Consider the following 21,361-nt stretch of genomic DNA (forward strand, 5'->3'; position numbering starts at 1 on the left):
GTTCCTAAGGGGCTCTGGGAAGAGAACCGATGGCTCCCCAAAAGCCCCTTTACAGCGCAGGAGAAGTGGACCGCCTTCTCCCTGCAGGCCCGGCCTCAGCTGTGAGTCCATGCGGCTCAGCGATCAGGGAGGAGCCCAGGTGCGCTGGTGAGCCACGGCGCTGACTGGCGGCTCAGGCTCCGCCTGACCCTGGGCGGCTTGGGAAACCCTATAAGAATTCGCACACCTGGTAGCGGGCCAGAGGCACGGAGTCTACAGCGGGGAAGGCGGAGTTGGGGGTGGGTGGCCTGGGAGACAGGCTCCCGTTTGGGGGTGTGGCCACGGACTGAAAAGACGGGTTTCAGGCGTAAGTGGGGCCGCCCCGTGCGCAGGACCTTCCACGGGACCCACACCGTCCCGGAACGCTCGTGGGGCTGGGCGTTCCCAAGAGCCGGCGCGCCCGCTGGGCGGGGCGGGGCGGGGCTTCCGGAGGGAGCGCGCGACCGAGCGCAGGGCGGGGCTTCCCTGGAGGGGGCGCGGGTCCTGGGGCCCCGCGGGGCCTCGGGATAAGCGGGCGCGGCTGGGCGCGGGGCGGGGCCTGCGGGGCGGCGCGGCGGCGGGTACTTAAGCAACTCCCGCGCACGCCGGGGCCTGGCCATGGCTCTGGGGCGCATCCTCGCCGCGGTGTGCTCCCGCGCTCTCCGCCTCGCCCCGCTGTCCACGGCGGCGCCGAAGACCCGCGAGCAGCCCGCCGCAGGCCGGGGGGCCGTGCGCGGACGCGGGGCGGCCGAGGCCGGGCGGCCGCCGGTGCCCACCGTGGACTTCGACAACGCGCAGGAGGCGTACCGCAGCCGGCGCAGCTGGGAGCTGGCGCGCAGCCTGCTGGTGCTGCGCCTGTGCGCCTCGCCCGCGCTGCTGGCGCACCACGAGCAGGTGCGAGCGGGCCGGTGGGCGGGCGGTTACGCAGGACCCCGGGTTCCTCTGCTCGTCCCGGGATTCGTTATGACGTTTCAGCGTGTAAAGAAGGGGCTCATTGGGCATCACCTGTAGCCGAGGGAAGTCGGGGAGGGAGGTGTTTCCTGCATTCCTTTGGTCCCGGAATTTTGCTACATCCGAGTCCTACCAACTAAAAACAAAGAACAGTTAAATGTTGAGCTCAACACCGCTTGCAGTCATACAAAGTTGTGATCTGAAATTTAAAACGGAGTGTCCTCCGTGCTGCCCAAAGCGAAGCCTGGTGGAAGTGAAGGGTTCCTAGTCTGGGTCCCCAGAGTTCTCCGGGATCCAGGGACTTCCCAGACACAGCCGCTGGGAACAGGTGGTGTTGGGAGAGGACATGGGAAGCCGCTCAAACACCAAACTTTTAAACTTTGCACATGGCAACTTGGAAAAGTGTGAGGGCTTTGGGCAGGGGAGAAGCGGGACACGGCCTTAGCCACTGGCGCTCTGGGCAGAGATGCAGTTTTTTTCAAAGGGATCCTGGGAACAGTGTGCAAGGCTCCAGTCGGTACCGAGGGTCTGGAAGGTTCTTCTTGCGGTTGGCCGTGGTTTCTCAGGTGAAACTGCCGAAAGCATTGTGCTGCCTCCCTCCGCCGCTGGGGGAGGCTGGACCAAGGAGCATTGAGCCACATCTCAGGCTTAGGTGAAGGCCGGGCCACAACAGCAGGTGGGAGGTGAGGGCTCAGGTCCAGCAAGTCAGAGTCCGGTGGCTCTGAAGGGACTGTGAGGCCACTGGAGGTGTTGGCCTGGATCCTTCCAGAAGCTGCACGGTCAGATGTGGAGTCTAGGACTGATGGGAGGAGGGAGGCAGCGGGGAAGTCCTGAGGTTAAAGCGGTGGCCCTGGCCAACTGAGGGAGGAGGGCGAGAAGGGGCTGAGGGAAGGGATGACGCGTTGGGGAGCACCCACATCTGAGGGGAAGCCAGAAAGGAGCAGCGAGCACTGGGGGTGCAGCATTCAGGAGGGAGGAGGCAGCTGGGGGCGGGAGGACTTAGGGAGGCATGGAGTGGTTGTCTGTGGGGTCCCTGCGGAGGGCAGATACGGAACCGGCTCCCACAGTCTGGGCACCGCGGGGCCTGCCAGGCGGAACTGGGATGAGCGGTGCAGAAGCTGTGCCCCTGGTGTGGGTGGAAGGGAGGGCTTGGAACCAGCGAGGCCAGATTTTGTCTGGGCACAGCACTGGGTTTTCTCCCCCGGGTTCAAAACCAGCAGTGAGGCCCGCGTAGCTGGAAGCCCTCAGTTACCTGGGGGGGAGGGGGGCGCTCTCTGTGATGCCCGCGAGGGGCAAGTGCTGGGATGCAGGGACTGAGCTGTGGGTGCCTGGAAGAGGCTGGAGGCCCCTCCTAGGCTCCCTCAAGTCCAGCCTGTGCCCTGGGGATGCCCTCAAGGAGCCCACTGTCGGTGGGAGGTGCTCTGCGTGCCCCCCCCACCCCAATGGGGCCTGTTCTACCGTTGTCATTGCTGGTGGTCCCATTAGTGATGGTGGTCTCTGTGCCTGGGACTGGAGGAAGTGAGGCCGAGGCCAGACAGAGTTGTGGCCCTTCCCTGTCCTCTGCCCTGCGGTAAAAATTCTTCCTGCTGAGAATTACTCCTGCTCAGTGGTGCTGGTCTCTGCAATGCCTGCTGGGGCGCTGGGGGTCATTAAATCTGCTCACAGGGAGAGGGGCAGCCTGCGGGGCCCGGTTTGAGCTGTTGCATTGGCTCCGGACTCAGTGGGAGCCACACCGAGATGGTTTAGGAAATCCAGCTCTTCCGTGGCAGAGGCTTCCGTGCTTGGGTGTGAGCCAGTGCAGAAGCTGGTGGAAGGGGACACTGCGGGTTATGACAGCGGCCCTGCCAGAGGCAGGGAGAGAGGGCCCACCAAAGCCGTGCGCTGCACGCATCCATGTTTTTACATGAGAACCGGAGTGTGTGTGACGGGTGCGAGAGTCTAAATCCACGAAGGACGCCCCCTCCTGGAGAGAAGGTGGGGCTGCCCTCCTGTCAGGCCGTGCTGCCCAGAGGGTTGCAAAGCGGCCACTCGTTCTGGAGTTGGATTTGAAACCGTCAGCCCTGCCCTGTGCGCCTCCACAGCCCCGGGACAGGTCGGCCTCCCCTTTGCCAGGGTGAGAGGGTGAGGGACAGGCCCCGTGACCTGGGTGGGTGGCCGTGCCCTCCGAGCCCCGCCTGCCCTTGGAGCAGAGAAGGTCAGCGCAGAGCTCAGTGCAGGGTGTGTGGGAGGGCACCAGCGCAGAGTCCCCCGTCCCAGCCTTCCTGTCTTTGTCACTAACGCGTCAGCTCTGCTCTGGCTCCTTCCGTTAGTGGTGGCGGTGGCTGTTTTTGGACTGTGCTGGCCGAGTTCAATAGTGATGACAGAGGCAGTTTGGCCCGCAAAGCCTCAATAAATTATTTACCATGTGGCCCTGGATGGGGACGTTCGCAGGCCTGGGAGGAGACAGCCCCACACGTGGTGCCGGAGCTGGTGCGCGCCCTGTCACGGGTTCCTTCCAGAGCCGGGGGACGGTCATTCCGCCCTGCCTGCCGCTGGGATGGTCTTTGATATGTTTACGACAGGTTTTTGCCTGGCCTGTGTGGCTCCGTGGTTGAGCATCCACCCCATGAACCAAGAGGTCACTGGTTTGATTGCCGGTCAGGGCCCATGCCCGGGTTGCAGGCTTGATCCCTAGCAGGGGGGTGTGCAGGGGGGTGTGCAGCCGATCCATGATGTTTCTCTCTCATCGATGTTTCTATCTATCCTTCTCTCTTCCTGTCTCTTTAAACATCAATAATAATGATGGCAACGATAATAATAACAAAAGACCTGCTTTTCCTCCTGTGAGGCTGCTTTGGCCTTGGCTCAGAGTTAGTCTCGGGGGAGAGAGGGAGGCCTGCCCTGTCCTCCCTGCTGGCACTTGCCTTTTCCATTTCTAGTCCTCTTTATAAAAACGAGATGCAATAGAATCGGACACAGGCCGCAGCGAGACAGAGGTGATGGCTGGAGAACCTCGTCCTTGGGATGCCCTGCGCTGCTCCCAGGTGGCCTTGAGGCATCTCCGGAGCGCCATCCCACACTCCGGGCCTGTCCGCCTGTGGGCCCGTGTGGGCTGCTTGAGACTGGTTCCGGATGAAGTTGTTTGACTTGCTCATGCTTTTGCTTAGAGTAGAGGTTGTTCCTTGAAACCCTGATCCCAACAGATCTTCCCCACCATAAAGGGGGTTCTGTTATTTGAGAACCCCCAGGCTTTTCCTGTCTGTAGCTGGGATAGGGGCAGAAGACCCAGGCATTCCCAGCAGCCATCCCCCGGAGGTCCCTCCCACGCTGGCTGTCCCCATTGCAGCAGCTGTGTCACCCCCTCACCTTGGCCAGCCCCCCTCTCTGCATGTACGTTAGCAAACACTTCCCTCCCTGTTCGAAGTCATCCCCTGGAGCGACCTTGCTCCTGCCTTCTTCGGAGTCTCTCCCCAGTGGCATATGAGTTTCCCTGTTCTGTGCAGCCCAGAATTGTACTGGCAGGAAGCAGCTGCTCAGGACATTTGAGTGAATGATGGCAGAGATTTGGGATGTGATTGGAGGAGAAAGCTGGGTAGCTTTGGGGCAGCCGCCTTCCTCAGGGGGCACATCAGTCTGAGCTGCCGTGGCCCCGTTGGTCCCAGGGTGGGCTCTCGTCTCACAGAACTCTGCAGATGGTCACCTGGCTTATTGCCACCTGCCCCCCACCCCAGATTCATTCTGCACATGTTGGTTTGTTCTGCAATTATTGAAGACCTGGCCCCTTGCCAGGCACTGTATTAGGAACTTGGACTAAGCTGTGAACAAACCATTGAAAAATCTAGGCACTCGCCTCCTAGAAAGCTGTACCCAATCCCCCTCTTCCCCAGCGTAGCCTCGGAGGTGTGGCTATAGGGAATGTTGTGAACATGCCCATTGCTCCTCCCAGAGACCTGCCATTGACTTCTTTATCCACCCAGCTGTGGTCAGGCACCTGCTGAGTGCCGCTTGGATCATCTGTGAGCATGCAAGGCAAGGAGGAGTGGCCACAGGGGTGGCTCTCGGGACCCACCCTGCAGGAGGAATGGTGATGGAGAGTTGCTGCAGGCACACTAACCAGCTGCTTTGGGTGGTCTCCACTCTAAAATTGAGGCCCTGGGGCCCTAGCCAGTTTTGTTCAGTGGTTAGAGCATTGGCCTGTGGAATGAAGGGTCATGGGTTCAAATCTGGTCAAGGGCACATACTTTGGTTGCAGGCTGGATCCCCGGCCTTGGTCAGGGTGTGTGTGGGATGCAATTTTGATGTGTCTCTCTCACATCGATGCCTCTCTCTCTGTCTTCCCCCTCCCTTCCACTCTCTCTAAAAATCAATGGAAAGAAATATCCTTGAGTGAAGATTAACAAAAATCCTATATAATAAAAGCCTAATATGCTAAGTGCCTGGTCAACCAGTCGGCTGTTCAACCAATCAAAGCCTAATATGCTAATGATATACTAAGGCAGCTCAACAGCTTGCTATGACGTGCACTGACCACCAGGAGACAGACTCTCTGACCAGTAGGTTAGCTTGCTGCTGGGGGCTGGACACGCCCTGGAGCCCTCCCGCTGTCCCTCCTCGGCTGGCCAACCTCCGGCATCTCTCCCCGGCCCTGATCGCCCACCGGTGGGGTCCCTTGGCCTGGCCTGCACCCTCTCGCAATCCAGGACCCCTCGGGGGATGTTGGAGAGCTGGTTTCGACCAGATACCACAGGGGGGGGCGCTGCTCAGCCAGAAGCTGGGCTCACGGCTGGTGAGCACAGCTGCAGTGGCGGGAGCCTCTCCCGCCTCCGTGGCAGTCAGACATCCCCTGAGGGCTCCCGGACTGAGAGAGGGCGCAGGCCGGGCTGAGGGACTCCCTGAGTGCACTGGGCCTCTAGTAAATAAATAAAATAAAATAAAATGGAGGTCCTAGGAGAGTGTCTGGCCTTGTGGTTGGAGTGAAGGGGTCAGGGAAGCAGGGTGTCCTGCTGGCGACAGGGGAGGCTGCTGGCCCGAGACCGCTTCTTCCCTTTGCCTTTCAGCTGCTCCATTTCACCAGGAGGCTCCTAGGACAACGGCTGTTCGACAGGCTGATGAAGATGACGTTTTACGGGCAGTTTGTGGCCGGCGAGGACCAGGAGTCCATCCAGCCCCTCATCCGGCATAACAGGGCCTTTGGTGTGGGCTCCATCCTGGACTACGGAGTGGAGGAGGACCTGAGCCAAGAGGAGGCGGAGCGCCAGGAGATGGAGTAAGGCCTGCCAGGCATCTGGTGGGAACCCCAAAGCGCCCCAGGGCAGCCGGGGGGCTGGGCCGAGGTCCAGGCTGGGCGGAGGCCGGGGCTAGGAGGGCTTGGTCAGCCCGATTCCCGGAAGCCCTCCTGCTTCCCGGGACCTCCGTCTGGGGTTCTTGCATTTTTGCCTCGTGAGGATCACAGCCCTGGGCTGTCGTGGGAGGCTGTGTGTGCACGAGGCCGGGGGAACATCGAGAATAGGGGTCAGCACACTACACTGTGACCACAGCCGATCCCACCCACCGCCCGGCTTTGTACCGTCTGCAAGCTGAGGATGGCTTTTGCACTTTTAAACGGTCGAAACAAATCAAAGCAAGAATAGTATTTTGTGACGTGTGAAAATTGCACGAAATTCACATCGCTGTCGTCCTCCGAGGGCAGAGCTGAGCAGCCGTGGCACACACGCTGAGCGGCTCTCCAGGCGGAGAACAGGGCTGCCCCGTGGGTTACACACGGTGTGCCTGCCCCGGTGTGGAGCCTTCCTGCTCTGCCCAGGCCTCTCCTCTGGGAGGACCCCACCCTTGCCTGGCCCCGAGGGGGTTTTCCGATAGGCAGGTGGGCTCTGCCTGGTGGGTTCGCAGCCTGCCCGGGCTTCAGTGGGGAAGGGATTGTGCCGCCGGGAAGGGTGGACCAGCTGCCCGGGTTCCTCCTGAGGCCACCAACTTGCTGCAGGGTTTGTTCCCTGGGCAGTGAGTGTGGAAACATGGGCACGTCCCTGAGCCACCCTGCTGAGTCAGAATTAGGTCACCCTCGGCTTCCTGGAGTGGTGTCCTTAGGGGAAGTACAGGCAAGACCTGCCCTTCCTTTGCAAAACGCCCGGGGTCCCTGCTGATGCCTGCACCCGTCCGGGCCGGGCCCTCCTGTGCATCTGGAGTCCCAAGTGCTGCCAGCAGTTGTGCCCGACTGACCCGAGGCTTGGGCCGGGCCTGCTGAATAACCGGCCCGTGTCAGGCTGTGGTGTTTGCCCTGGCGGGCGGTGCCGGGGGGAGGGGTGGGCAGGGGAGAGGAGGGAAAGGAGTCACATGAGGCTCCTGCCCTGGGAACAGAATGTCCAAGCCTCACAGCCAATTGGCCCGGGGAGCCCAGCCCCTGCCCAGTGATTCGCTGTCTTGAAGGCGGGGTTCTCCCGCTGAGCACCCCCTCTGTTTCCAGTGGGGGCTGGGGCTGCCTGTTGACTAACGAATGGGCTCTGTGTCCCGCTGGGTCAGGGTGAGGGCTGGATGGTTTCACCGTGGGATTTTCTCTCTGGTATGAAAAGACTCCTTTCCCCGGTGGCCTGCCGGGCTTCCTCCCGGCCCTGCCATTGGCTGAGGGGCTGTGCCCTTGGACTGCCCCGCTGTGAGCCGCCTTGTCCTGCAGAGCACCGCTTGGTGGGCTCTGGGACGTGAGGGGTGGTCCCTCCCTATCCTGACAGGGTGACTGCCAGCCACGCCAGTGGCATGTGCCAAGGACTTGTGCCCAGCCCTGCTGCCAGAGGCCCCGTGCCCGCGGAGGGGCCTGGGCTGAGGGGTGCACCGTCCAGGTGCCTGCCTGGCTGATGGGATGGTCCCAGCTAGGAGGGGCTCTGAACGTGCCCGTGGACCGTGGCGTGAGGCGGAGGCCACTGCCCCAAAGGAAGGCTGCAGGCGGGGATTGCCGGGCCTGCCTTGGGCATAACTGTTCAAGGCACAGGAAGTGCGGAGGCATCTGCAGGGCAGGAAGCAGGAGGTGGGAGACAGTAGCCATCTGGGGAGGGTGTGGGGTGGTGTTCGCCAGAGCACTTGTTGGAAGGCAGAGGCCAGGGCCCCGACTCTAGGAGAGGACCCCAGAGGGTCTCCCCAGCAGGCAGAAGCCATGGAGAAGGGGAAAGGGGCCAGGGTGTCTGTCTCCCTGGCGGTCGGCTGTGATAAGGACACCCGGGGACGGTGTGACTGCAGGCGTGTCTGCCCTGTTTGTGCACACCCAGGGCTGGCTGGAGGCTTTGGTCCCCAGAGTGGTGGCAGCTCCCGGGATAAGTGTGCACAGCATGTCTGGGGTGGAAATAACCATGACCTCTGAGGCTTTCCTGCCGCTGAGCATGCTGGGAGTGAGAAAGGGGGAGTCCTCCGAGGTAACGGTTCCCATCGATGGAAGGCTGTCCGCCTAGTAGACAGGTTACCGTGGTTAGCGCTCACCTTCTCTGAGCTGTGGACTGTGGTCACGGAGCAGGCCCGCGCTCCCGCCAGCTGCTGCCCTCGCTGACCAGGCCCCTGCCTCGGGGCACACCGTGGGCTCCCATGTCGTACCTCCCTTGAATGGACGGCTTTTGCCTGGTTGTACCTGGGCCACGCCTGGGAGGGCCTGGGGCTGGTCCTGGCGGTGCCCTTGCCCAGGGGCCTCAGGTTGGGGGTCGGGGTGGGAGCTCCTTGTTCCCGCAGGGATGTCGTATGTGGGGGGCGGCATGGTCACATAGCTCCCCCTCTTCCTTCTGTTACAGGAAGCACTTGCTTCCGGTGGGCATGGGGTGGCCGGAGCAGTGGCTGCAGGCGTAGCTCCCATTCTTGTCCCCAGGCTGTGGCCTCGTGGGTCCCAGATTCGGGCCCTGGGGACTGGCTCGGGGGCAGTGAGGTAAAGGTGCCACAGCCTCTTAGCACATGTGAGGCCACCACCGCAGGTGCAGGCCCCTGTCCGCAGCTTCCCCGGGTTTTCCGTGGCCCAGAGTGCCCCCGGGGGAGTCCCTGCCCCTTCCCTGTGGGTGTGAGCAGAGCTGCGGGTCTGAGGACGCGGGAGGTCATGGAGGACTGCGGGGCTGCGGCTGAGCCGTCTCTGTGGTAACTGACGTAGAGGCTTTAGATACAAATCGGGTGATGAAGCTGCGGGCGTGCCAGCCCCAGGCCCTTCATCTGAAGACTTAGCCTCCTGCTGACGACCCCACGCCACTGTGAGGAGGAGGATGGTGGTTGCTGTGATGCTGGTGGGGGGTGGGGGTGGCCAGGGCTGAGGGCTGGCCTCACTGTCCTGCCCTCCCGAGGGCGGGGGGGGGTGCTCTTCAGGTATGATGGAAGGGTTTTCATTTTCAAAGAAACATTTTGGTTGCTGCTTGGAAAATAAGTCTAAGAGGCAAGAGTGAAGCGGGGTGCTGGGGTGGATGAAGATGGGGCCGGCTGTGTGTGGGAGCAGGAGGCCAGTCTTGGGCCCCAGGGGTTGGAGGTGCCTGGAGGAGGAGGGGTGGGGCGTAAAGCCAGGCCCTCACTCGTCGGTTTGGGGAATTTTGCACGCTGGTGGCTGCCCGTCTCCGTTTCTCATCAGCCCTGGCTGGCCCTACAGGTCTGTCTTTTCCTCGGAAGGAATGGCTGCAGAGCGAGGCCTCCTTCAAGGACTCACTCCGTGCTCTGGGCTGTCCCGAGAGCTCCCACCTGTCGGGGGCTTTTACTTCGCGTCCAGGCTTGGGGGGGCTCCGCCCCTGGGGAGCCTCGGCTTCTCCAGGTGCAGGCCTTGTGGGCCAGGTTGGTGCCAGGCTGCTCCCCTCCCAGCTCAGAGCGGTAACTGGAGGCCTGGGTGGGTGGGGCGGCTGAGTCACTCTTGCCTGCCCTGGCTCACCCGCCCTCACCCAGCTTTCAGGTCAGGTTCAGGGCTCAGCCTCGTTTTCGCTCACTCTGAGGGGTTCGTCCTTCTCAGTTGTGCCTGGGGTGGCATGACCTTGACCCTTGCCCTCTTCCTTCTCTAAGGTCCTGCACTTCAGCGGCGGAGAGGAAGGATGGAGGTAAGAGGGGTTGCTCACCAACAAATGCTCTCTCCGCCACCCCCCACGCTGGCACCCGGACTGGGGGCATAGCCAGCCCAGGGGGCAAAGGGCGGTGCTGAGTTCTGACCCACGTCCATGGGCGCCCAGGCCATGGCTCTGAGTATGCTGACGCATCCTCCGGCCCTCCGTTGGTCTGGGTTCTGCCTCCCCAGCCAGGCCTGCCATGTGACTAGGGCTCTTCCAGGGAGGAGCAGTGGGTACAGGGTCAGGTGACTTTGGAACTGGCAAACAGCCCCGAGCACCGTGCAGGGAGGGGGTCAGGGCACCTTGTGCACCGGGAGCGAGGGTGGGGCGGGTGCAGGGCCGGTGAGTGCTCAGGCCGTTTGCAGGCACCAGTAAGAGGGAGAAGCAGTACCAGGTCCACCAGGCCTTCGGAGACCGCAGGGACGGCGTCGTCAGCGCCCGCACCTACTTCTACGCCAACGAAGCCAAGTGTGACGGCCACATGGAGACGTTCCTGCGCTGCATTGAGGCTTCAGGTGGGGCCGCGCTCTTGGCCGGCTGTCCCCGTGCCAGGCCCAGCCCAGCCCAGCCCGGCAGCCTGTGGCACGTGGAAATGTGCGGGCGTGGGAGGCCGGACTGGAGAGCGCTCGGTGCTTCCTCTCTGTCTGGGCAGCCCTGTCGGTGGTGAGGATAACCTGGGGTGACAATGGGGAGCCACAGGCCAGGCTTAAGTCACGCTGGGGTCATGCCTACATCCAGCAGCTCCAGGAAGAACCCATTTACCCCCAGGAAGATGCCTCCCTCCCCTTTCCTGGGCACCAGGTGCCCGCGTGGACCTCTGGGAAGGCTCTCGGTGGCCAGCGGCCCCCAGGGGTGGCCGGGGCAAGACGCTGGGCACACACGGCGCTTGGGTTTGCGAGGGCCGCACTGTTCAGGGCGTGCGTGCCCATCTCCTCCGTGGAGAACTCCTCCTCCTGCCGAGGGGGGCACTGGGGCCTCCGGGTCCTGTAGTTGTTAGACACGCGCCAGGTCACAGCGCCACCCCCTGTGCACCCTCAGCAGCCTCCTGGGACGGGATGGTGGGCCCCGCACCTTCCGACAGGCGAGGATCAGAACAGTCTTCTAAGAGTGGTGCTGGGGACACCCTGGCCAGTCAGGCAGACACTTGGCTGTCCAGTGCCCAGGGCCAGGGGCACCTGTTTGCCTCCCTGCCCCCTCTGTCTGGGAGCAGATAGACAGGAGGCTCCCACGGAAGCAAAGACGCTCTCTGGGAGCCATAAGCCAGATACAGATGTAGTGATTGAGCCCCTTCCACGCTCCAGCCTGCTTTCTGCTCCACGTTTGTGTTAGGGAGCCCCCGTGGGCAGCCTGGGTGCTGATGGCAGGGGAGAGGAAGGAAGCAGGGAGCGGGGTGACCATCAGGACGATGTAGGAATGGGCAGGCCTCCCCACCGCCTTCCTGACCCACATGGCAAACGCAAATGAGTCGCTGTCCCCACGGGGCGGGGCGCTGGAGGAGCTGTGTGCCCTCTGCCTCTGGGTGAGCACAGCTCCCGGTCCCCTCCCTCCCCTCTCCGGAGCCTGAGGGCTCTCCCTGCGGCTTCCCCAGGTGGAGCCAGCGAGGACGGCTTCTCGGCCATCAAGCTCACTGCGCTGGGGAGACCCCAGTTTCTGGTAAGTGCTGGGACCTTCCACGTGCAGAGAGAGTTCGCAGGAACTGCGGGCTCCCATGAGCACTCAGTGGAAAGCTCATGCACCAGTACCTTGGGGCTGGGAGCCAAGGACGCAGGTGGGATGGGAGGGGGCCCTGGGGCTGGGTGGGGGTCCTGGGGGCCGGGAGCTGGGCATGCACCCGCGGCGGCAGCTCAGGCCTGTGTTTGCAGCTGCAGTTCTCAGATGTGCTGACCAAGTGGAGACGGTTCTTTCACCAAATGGCTGCGGAGCAAGGGAAGGCCGGGCTGGATGCCATGGACACCAAGCTGGAGGTGGCGGCACTGCAGGTGGGCAGCCCCTCCCTGGTGGTGTGAGTAGATGGATGGACACGGTGGGGCTGGGGAGGTGCCCTGGCCAGGCGGTGTCTAAGGGGGGTTCCCAGAGCTGCTCCAGGGCCCGCAGCCCACCCTGAAGCTGCGAGGGTTTGGCGGGGAAGGAATCTGACAGAGGCTGGGGTCACACCGGACAGGAGGGGGGGAGGGCTGGCCCTGCAGGTAGCGGAGCTCTGTGGAGCTGCAGGGACCAGAAAGGGGCATCCGGAACCTGCGGGGATGGGCCCACCTATGGAGCAGAAACACAGCCGGAGGGAACAGTGTAACCAAGTCAGAATAGATCACAAAGCAACAGGCGGGAGACACTGAATGATGGTGAGCGGGGCCGGGGGGGCGGGCCGGGGACGGACACCTTCTCACTTCTTCCAGGAAAGCGTGGCGAAGATGGGCATCGCGTCCCGGAAGGAGATCGAGGACTGGTTCAGAGCAGAGACCCTGGGCGTGTCCGGGTAAGAGCAGCGCCTGCCTGAGGTGGCGGCATCTACCCGGTCAGGCGTGGTTCCAGCTGAGTCCCAGCAGCCTCTCCCAGTCCTGGTCAACCCCCTCAAGTCTGTGGGCCTTTGGGGTGATGGCGCCAAAGAAACTGCTGCCCTGAGGTGCACAGGATGGGAGTTGACAGGCACCTGGGACCCATGGGGGAGGGCCGGCAGCTCGGGCACAGGCTCGGTGACTGCAGCCGGTCAGGAGTATAGCCCTCCCCGGGCCCGCCCACCTGACAGGTGAAGGGCCAGGGCAGCTGAGCCCCTCGGGGCCCCGGGCTTCATCCTTAGGGGCTGGGGGCTGGGACTGAGGTCACGGTGGGGTCTTGGTGCAAGCCCCGAGTTTTCAGAGCTGCCGCTGCCCCGATGCAGGACAGGTTCATGTTTTGTTTTAATCCTCATCTGAGGATATTTTTTCACTAGAAGCCCGGTGCACGAAATTCGTGCACGGCGGGGGGTTGTCCCTCAGCCCAGCCTGTACCCTCTCCAATCTGGAACTCCTGGAGGGATGTCCGACTGCCCGTTTAGGCCCGATCCTGGTGGGATCGGGCCTAAACGGGCAGTCGGACATCCCTCTCACAATCCAGGACTGCTGGCTCCCAACTGCTTGCCTACCTGCCTTCCTGATTGCCCCTAACCGCTTCTGCCTGCCAGCCTGATCACCCCCTAACCACTCCGCTGCCAGCCTGGTTGATGCTTAACTGCTCCCCTGCCAGCCTGTTTGCCCCCAACTTCCCTCCTCTGCCAGCCTGGTCACCCCTAACTGCCCTCTCCTGCAGGGTTGATCACCTCCAACTGCCCTCCCTTGCAAGCCTGGTCCCTCTCAACTGCCCTCCCTTGCAGGTCGGGTGCCTCCCAACTGCCCTCTCCTGCTGGCCATATTGTAGTGGCCATCTTGTGTCCACATGGGGGCAGGATCTTTGACCACATGGGGACAGCTATATTGTGTGTTGCAGTGATGATCAATCTGTATATTACTCTTTTATTAGATAGGATAGAGGCCTGGTGCACGGGTGGGGGCCAGCTGGTTTGCCCTGAAGGGTGTCCTGGATCAGGGTGGGGTTCCCTTGGGGCGTGGGGCGGCCTGAGCGAGGGGCCTGTGGTGGTTTGCAGGCTTGCCACGCCCCCTGGCGACCCAAGCCGAGGCCCTGGTATCTGGAATTTATTTTCCTTCTACAATTGAAACTTTGTAGCCTGGAGCGGAGCCAAGCCTGATGCTCCCTCCGGGGCGGCAGCCATCTCTGTGGCAGTTAATTCACCTTCTACAATTGAAACTTTGTAGCCTTAAGCGGGTGAGCCTGGCCAGGGTGTGCGGAAAGCTTTGCTTCCCCTGTTGCTGGCGGCAACCCTGGCCTGCTCTCTCAAGCTCCATTCTGCCGCCATTTGTTTGAATTTGTTTACCTTTTATAATTGAAACTTTGTAGCTTGAGTGGAGGCTTAGGCTTGCAACGGCTATGGAAAGCTTGGCTTGCTCTGTTACCTGGGAAACCTTGTTCTCTGTGGCTGTGGCCATCTTGGATGGGGTTAATTTGCATACTCGCCCTGATTGGCTGGTGGGCGTGGCTTATGTAGCAGAGTGATGGTTAATTTGCATATTACCATTTTATTAGAGAGGATTGTTTTTAGAGAGAGAGGAAGAGAGAGAGAGAGAGAGAGAGGAAGGGAAAGAGAGAGAGAGAAACATCAATATGAGAGAGAAACAGCGAGCAGTTGCCTCCTGTACGCACCCTGACCGGAGATCAAACCCGCACCCTGGCTGTGTGCCCTGGCCAGGAATCGGGACCTGCGACTCTTCGGTGCACAGAACGACACTCCAATCACGCCACGCCGGCCAGGGTTGGTTTTCATTTTTGAAACAGAGAAGGACATTTATATTTTATCTGACTTTTGAAACTGAACACTGAGGCGGGTTCTGCAGGGACTGGGTTTGGGAGTGCTCTTTTAGGGAAGGGGCTGGTTTGGCATCTAGGCCCCCAAACAGATCCTAGCTGCCGCCATTACTCTGCTGACCGCCCTTCTCCCGCAGCACCCTGGACCTGCTGGACTGGAACAGCCTCATCGACAGCAGGACCAAGCTCTCCAAGCACCTGGTGGTCCCTAACATGCAGGTGACGCCACCCCGCTCCCCAGCGGGCCCTGTCCCAGAGGATGCTGGGCTGGGAAGGGTCATGTTTCTGTCGCCTATCCTGGGCCAAGACTACTGTCCTCCCTGGCCCCATAGGACCCCACGGTCTGGGGCAAGCATGTCAAACTCACGGCCGGCGGGCCGCATGCCTCGTTTATTTGGCCCGTGTTAGCCTTTGAGTTTGACATGCTTGGTCTAGGGTAGTGGTCGGCAAACTCATTAGTCAACAGAGCCAAATACCAATAGTACAACGACTGAAATTTCTTTCAAGAGCCAAGTTTTTAAAACTTCTTCTAATGCCACTTCTTCAAAATAGACTCGCCCAGGCCGTGGTATTTTGTGGAAGAGCCACATTCAAGGGGCCAAAGAGCCGCATGTGGCTCGCGAGCCGCCGTTTGCCGACCACGGGTCTAGGGGGAAGACGACCCACTAGTGCCCCACAGAGTGGGACAGAGACCCACGAGGAGAGGGGCATCTGGGGAGCCTTCCCCATGTCACTTGTCCTTGCATGTTGGGTCACCCCGAACCTCACGGGCCTGAAAGGACCACGCTCCTGCGATCGCCCTTCCAGGCCCTGGGTGGTTCTCTCCCAGGGTTTCCCTTGCGGTTGCACTTGGAGTGGCAGAGGCTGGGGTCAGTGTGAAGGGCCTCCACTTGCAGGGCCAGCGGCCGGCCAGGGCTTCCTCACTGGGTGGCCGCTGGTTCCCAGTGCACGTGTCCCCGGGGCCAGGCGGAAGCCGACACCTTTTCTAGCCCGGCCTCCGAATCCCGCATCTCACCGCCTGGTTCTGATGATTAACCGTCAGTCACTAGGCGGCCCATGTTCAGGGGAAGGAATGAGGCTCCACTTGCCCCCGGGAGGGTGTCAGGCAGGCGGAGGCCATGTTTGAAATCGCCTCTCAAGCTGGGACAGTGAAGAAACAGCAGAGGCAAACACTGCCTTCCACACCCCTCCAGCCTCAGCCCTGAGGGCCCAGCCTCCAGCTGAGACACCGCGGACCCCCACTCCTCCTCAGAGCGCCCTGGCCAGGGTTAGCGGGCAAGTGGGGAGAGCAGAGGGCCCCAGTGCCACGCAGGCCTGCAGAGTGTGCGCCCACTGCCTCCAAGCGCCTGCCCACTGCCAACCTGCCCAGGCTCCCTGAAGGCCCCCATCTGGGCATGGTGCCTCTGTCCCATCTGTCTGTGCTGCACGGCTGTTATTTCTCTGAGCCTGAGCCTTTCCTGGTGATTGGATAGGTCAAGGGTAGCCTCCTTAGCGCTGTGTGGGAACAGAAGGGGGACTTCTGAGGGTCCTGGGGAGGTTGTGGGAGCAGATTTGGTGCAGGCCTGAGCTGTGGCAGCTGGCTCTGCGAGGAGGAGCTGGCTGGCTGTGAGGTTACACCTCCAAGTGGCCTTGTCCCCGGTCCCGTCACCAGCCGGCCTCAGGGCAGGGCGCTAATCTTCATGCGCAAACAGGGTGGAGGAGGGGCCTGGGTGAGGGGGTCTCGCTGGTTCTGGGGACCAGGCAACAGGTATTGGTGGACTCTGGGGGTGGTCCAGCGCCTGCTGACACCTGCCTGCGTGCGCCCTCAGACAGGACAGCTGGAGCCTCTGCTGTCGGGGTTCACCGAGGAGGAGGAGCAGCAGATGAGGAGGATGCTGCAGAGGATGGATGTCCTGGCCAAGGTCGAGGGCCTGGGATGTGCCCGGGGGCTGGGGGGCGCCTGTCTCACCTGAGCCCCAGACAAACCTTCTCTCCCACCCCTGACCTCTAAGAAAGCCACCGAGGTGGGGGTGCGGCTGATGGTGGACGCTGAGCAGACCTACTTCCAGCCGGCCATCAGCCGCCTGACGCTGGAAATGCAGCGCAAGTTCAACGTGGAGAAGCCGCTCATCCTCAACACGTACCAGTGCTACCTCAGGGTACGTCCCCCCGGAGCCTCCCACCCTTCGGGGATGGCACGCCCCCACCTGAGCCCCCAGGTCGAGGAGGGAGGTTGGTCGATCCAGATCCCAGACAGGGGTGTTGGAGGGGTGGGAGGAAGATGAAGGAGCTTGTTCAGGGTCCACTTAATGTCTTTAAGTCCCAGATGTCAGAGCCTTCATGAACGACGTTTTCTGTAAGAATTAGATGAACGCTCTGGGCCTCTGCCCAGAAAAGCCTTGACTAGAATTTTGCTTGTCCCTCGGTGATGCTTTAGGGTGGGATCCCTGAGCACTAACCTGGAATGGGCTGCCTGGGGACCAGGGAGGTGTTTAGAGGCCGCGGGTGGGGCTGAGGGGTTATGTAGGCAGGGGCCCACCCCAAGTCAGCCTGAGGACACTGGCGTAGACAGCGGCTGCTGGCACCTGGTCTGTCCCCTCAAAGGACTGCCCCAGACCAAACAGAAGAGGCTGCAGGTGCCCCCCCCCCCCCCCGTCATCATTCTTTGTGGACAGAGGTCAAAGGGCCTCTCTCACCCACACCTGTCTTCCAGATCCCCTGGGCGCCCACAGGGCACCTCCCTCAGCCACCTGCTGCTGCCCTGGTGCCCCTTGCTGACTGTACCCTGGATGCTCCTAGGCTCAGAGAGGCCCTAGGACAAGCATGTCACACTCAAAGGCTAACACAGGCCAAATAAAAGTGGCATGAGGCCCTCGAGTTCGACATGCCTGCCCCGGGAAGTGCTGGCTGGCGGGGCTGACCTAGTTACTGGCTCTTGGCCCTGACCCTGCAGGACGCCTACGACAACGTCACCCTGGACGTGGAGCTGGCTCGCCGCGAGGGCTGGTGTTTCGGAGCCAAGCTGGTGCGGGGTGCGTACATGGCTCAGGAACGGGCCCGCGCTGCCGAGATCGGCTACGAGGACCCCATCAACCCCACGTACGAGGCCACCAACGCCATGTACCACAGGTGCGCCCATCCTTCCTGGGTCCCGAGCCTCAGGGCCTCCTGAGGAGGGGAGGGAGAAAAGGGCGAGGGAAACACACCTCCTTGGTGCTGGAGCTGACACATGGGCCCCATCTGAAGGGGGAGCAGCGCTGGAGACAGCAGCTTCTGTAAGAGCGAGACTTTGCCCTGAGGCCAGAACCGATTGTCTTCTGCTTTTGATTGACTTTTTCAAAAACATTAAGGTCGTTTTAAAAATGTCTTTATTGATTTTTTTTAGAGAGAGAGAGAGGAAGGGCGAGGGATAGAGAGCACATCCCCCTTTGGGGACTGAGCCTGTAACCCGGGCATGTGCCCTGACCAGGAATTGAACTGGTGACCTCTTGGTTCATGGGTCGACGCTCAACCACTGAGCCACACTGGCCAGGCGGCTTTTTTAATATAGAAAAGTCGACTAACAAAACTAAACTGGCCTGGATCCCCGGCAGCTCCTGTTGGTTGCCCAGGTAGCCCTCCCCGCCCTGCACTCACCTTGTTGCAGGGACCATCCTGGTCTCTCATGCTGCGTAAGATAAACAGGTGAGAGTTGATGCAGGACAGACAGGCTGGCTGCGTGCCGTTTCTCTACGAGGTGGTGCGGATGTGTTGCAAATTCAAAGAGACCCCCGAGCGTCTCCCTCACTGACCTGCCTTTTGGCCCCGGCAGCGCCCGGCGTCCTCCCAGGAGCTGCCCGCCCCTCTCGCGGTCAGACCTCATGGTCGGCACGTGCGCTGTCTTCTGCCCTCGCTTTTCTGGTAAAGCTGTAGCTGGATCCCCCCAGGTCGGCGTGCAGACCATTAACGGCCAACGCAGGGTGCCTGTGCTCATGTGTGTCCCTGCGAGCTTTAGGGTGCCCCAAGGCACAGCCTGTCCTGGGGGTAAGGACAAGCTGTGGCTGGAAGTGGAGTTGCTGGGTCAGAGGTCACGCACCCTGCCCCGTTGTTTTCACTGCCAGAGGGGGCAGCAGTCAGGCGCCCCCAGAACAGGGCACTGCCTCAGCTAGTTCCCTCCGATGCCCAACCCCCGTGCTGCTTGCTTTTTCTCTCTCCCTCACAGGTGCCGAGAAGGCCGAGTGCTCCTGGTCTTGTCCTGGCACCATGGGCACCTCGAGGAGGGGCGGGCTCCCTGAGCGGCCCTAGGCCCCCCTGTGGCCTTTGCCCCGTGGGGAGCTCTCCAGGCCCAGGGCTCACGTGCCTCTCCCCCCAGGTGCCTCGATTATGTCCTGGAGGAGCTGAAGAACAACGCCAAGGCGGAGGTGATGGTGGCCTCCCACAATGAGGACACGGTGCGCTTCACGCTGCGCAGGTGAGGAGCGCCCGCCCGCCGCTGTCCGAGGGCTCCCGGGTCAGGGGAGAGCTTGGCGAGACCCCGGAAGCATGTACAGCAAGCATGTCACACTCAAAGGCTAACATGGGCCAAGTAGATGAGACACGCGGCCCGTAGGCCGTGAGTTTGACATGCTCGATGGGCAGAGTGCCCTGCCAGGCACGGTGGGTGTTTCGGGGGAACATCTGTGGGCGGCTTTAGTGCTTCCCAGACCCTGCCCACCAGGTCTTGCTAGGCATCGGCACTGCTGTGGCAAAAGGCTATTTGCAGTTATTTGGTTTTTAAAATTAGTATCTGGCATACTCAAGTTTAAATGCACAAATACAGGGTGGAATGCTGAAACCCCTCAGGAAGCCTCTGATGCCTGGCCTCTTTAGAGACAATTACGTTAACATTTTAAGCCGCATTTGGAATGTAAACGCCTGCCCTATGGAGCAAAACTGGTGGGATCCTTACAAGTCAGACATAGGAAGCAGGTGAAGCAAACTCTTAAATATCCCAGTATTGCTGCCATGCTCTTTCATCCTGTGTCTTAGCCCGAGCAGTGCCACGCCAGGGCCCAGGGGTCCAAATGCCCGCCTCTCCCCAGTCACTGCCTCCTGGGGCTTAGGCCCTGCACTGAGTCTTGCCGGTCCTCAAGCTTCCCAGGAGTAAAGCAGGGCCCCCGTCCCACAGCAGGGGCACCCCAAGCCCAAGGCTTCTGCCGAGTGGGGCTTCCTCAGGGGCAGTGAAGGCACGGCGGGGGGGGGGGGGGGGGTGAGGGTGCTGCCTGGTAGGGCTCTGCCTGGAGAGCTGACTCTAAACCCGTTCAGTCACATCACCACTCCTCCTCTGTTAGGATGGTGCTGCCTTTTCCGTCGGAAAAGGCAATGAAAACCGCCATTTCTAACGCACAGCGGTGGCGGCCACCTCCTGCTCTGGGGGCCAGGGAGCCTCAAGCCGCTCGGGCTCACCTTCCCTGGGAAGCGGTGCGGTGTCTGATCAGACCCCAGGGACCTCACATAGCCTGTCAGCTTTGACCAAGTAACAACCCAACACAAAACTCAGTGGCCGAACAACAGTGTGTTCTGTGGGCCTGCAGTGTGGACTGGGCTCAGCTGGGGCCTCCTTGGCCCTAAATGGCCTCATCTGTGGCTGGGACAGCAAAGGGGACTGCATCTCCTGGCCGGTGTCCATCGGCCCCCTTCCAGAGACACGGTGGCCACTGGGGGCTGGTGCCTGCTGCATGGGACAGAGCAGCCAGTGAGGGGAGGGCAAGCGGCCTGGTTGGGTGTGAGGGCTGGGGAAAGCTGGGGAAAGGGGCAGTGGGAGGGCCGGAAGCTTCCCCGAGCCTCACCATGGGGCGGGCTGCTGGGCAGGCCTGCCTCGCTGGGTCCGAGTACCACTAGGGGAGGTAGGGACAGGCAGGAGGGAAGGGGCCATTGGGCGTGAGCACAGCAGGAGGGAGGCTGGCTTGGGAAGGAGGGAACTTGGTAGCCACGGGCTGAGGAGGGAGCTGCAGAGCAGAGGCCTAGTCTGGGCAGGACAGAGCTTACAGCCCTGCAAAGAATGGAGGTTTAGAGCATGAGGATGGGGACCTGGGGATGGCAGGGGGGCTCAGAGCTGGCCCAGGGGCTCACCGGCTGCCTTGCCTGGTCACAGGATGGAGGAGTTGGGCCTGCACCCCACCGACCGCCAGGTGTACTTTGGACAGCTGCTGGGCATGTGCGACCAGATCAGCTTCCCGCTGGGTGAGCTGGGCCTCCCTGGGGGTGGGGTGGGGGCGTCGGGGCCGGGACTCACCGCCTCTGCCTGTGCGTGCAGGCCAGGCGGGCTTCGCTGTGTACAAGTACGTGCCCTACGGTCCTGTGATGGAGGTGCTGCCCTACCTGTCCCGCCGCGCCCTGGAGAACAACAGTGTCATGAAGGGCGCCCGACGGGAGCGGCAGCTGCTATGGCAAGAGCTCAAGCGGAGGCTCTGCACAGGCAACCTCTTCTACCGCCCAGCCTAGCGCCCGGGGCCACCTGCTGCTACGTGGTTTCCCAGGGCCTCAGGCTGGGGTCTGGCTGGCCCCTAGGCCACTGCTGCTACAGCCCAGCGCACACGGACTCACCTCTCCACACCCAAGACTGTAAGAGCTGCTTCCCACCCAGGATGTGGGCACCCAGGTACAGGCTGTCTGATACCTGCCAGAGCCACTGAGGTCAGGAACTGCCCTTTGAGTGGGGCCCGCCCCATCTCTGCCCACCCCCCCCCCCCCTGACCTTAGACCCGAAGGCCCACTTCCCACCAGGGTCTCTCCCACACACCTTGAGCCCCACAGGTGGGCCAGCCAGGCTGAGGAAGGTGGGCTGGTCAATAAACCACTACTTCTGCCGCCAGGAGCCCTCCACGCCCCTTCCTGTGGGGCCCTCAGGGGGGGTCAGCAGAGGGGGCGTAGCCCTAAGGCGTGGGAAATCTCACCTCAGTCTCTGCCTCTCCCATCATGTGTCCCGGGGGGCCAGGCCCACACTTCCATTCAGGGTGCTGGACCCCCAACTCCACCACCCAAGACAA

General features: G+C 61.9%; 1 protein-coding gene across 2 annotated transcripts; it reads left to right on the forward strand.

Moving 5' to 3' along the window:
* The first annotated feature begins 407 nt into the window (after nt 1–407).
* Nucleotides 408–21,360, forward strand: PRODH (proline dehydrogenase 1). 2 transcript variants are annotated; one of them, XM_079762525.1, is made up of 14 exons: nt 408–912; nt 6,006–6,214; nt 9,943–9,977; nt 10,349–10,498; nt 11,572–11,636; nt 11,846–11,962; nt 12,377–12,456; nt 14,513–14,594; nt 16,184–16,276; nt 16,367–16,513; nt 17,308–17,483; nt 18,706–18,804; nt 20,467–20,555; nt 20,629–21,344. In XM_079762525.1, the coding sequence occupies exons 1-14, from the start codon at nt 637–639 to the stop codon at nt 20,814–20,816; spliced, it is 1,806 nt and encodes a 601-aa protein (XP_079618651.1). In that variant the 5' UTR covers nt 408–636; the 3' UTR covers nt 20,817–21,344. The 2 variants fall into 2 exon arrangements, with proteins under 2 accessions (XP_079618651.1, XP_079618652.1); XM_079762526.1 differs by having other exon boundaries at nt 785–912; nt 6,023–6,214; nt 20,629–21,360.
* The last annotated feature ends 1 nt before the right edge of the window (nt 21,361 follows it).

The sequence above is a fragment of the Cnephaeus nilssonii genome (assembly GCF_951640355.1).
Source record: "Cnephaeus nilssonii genome assembly, chromosome: 22".
Classification (NCBI taxonomy): Eukaryota; Metazoa; Chordata; class Mammalia; order Chiroptera; family Vespertilionidae; genus Cnephaeus; species Cnephaeus nilssonii.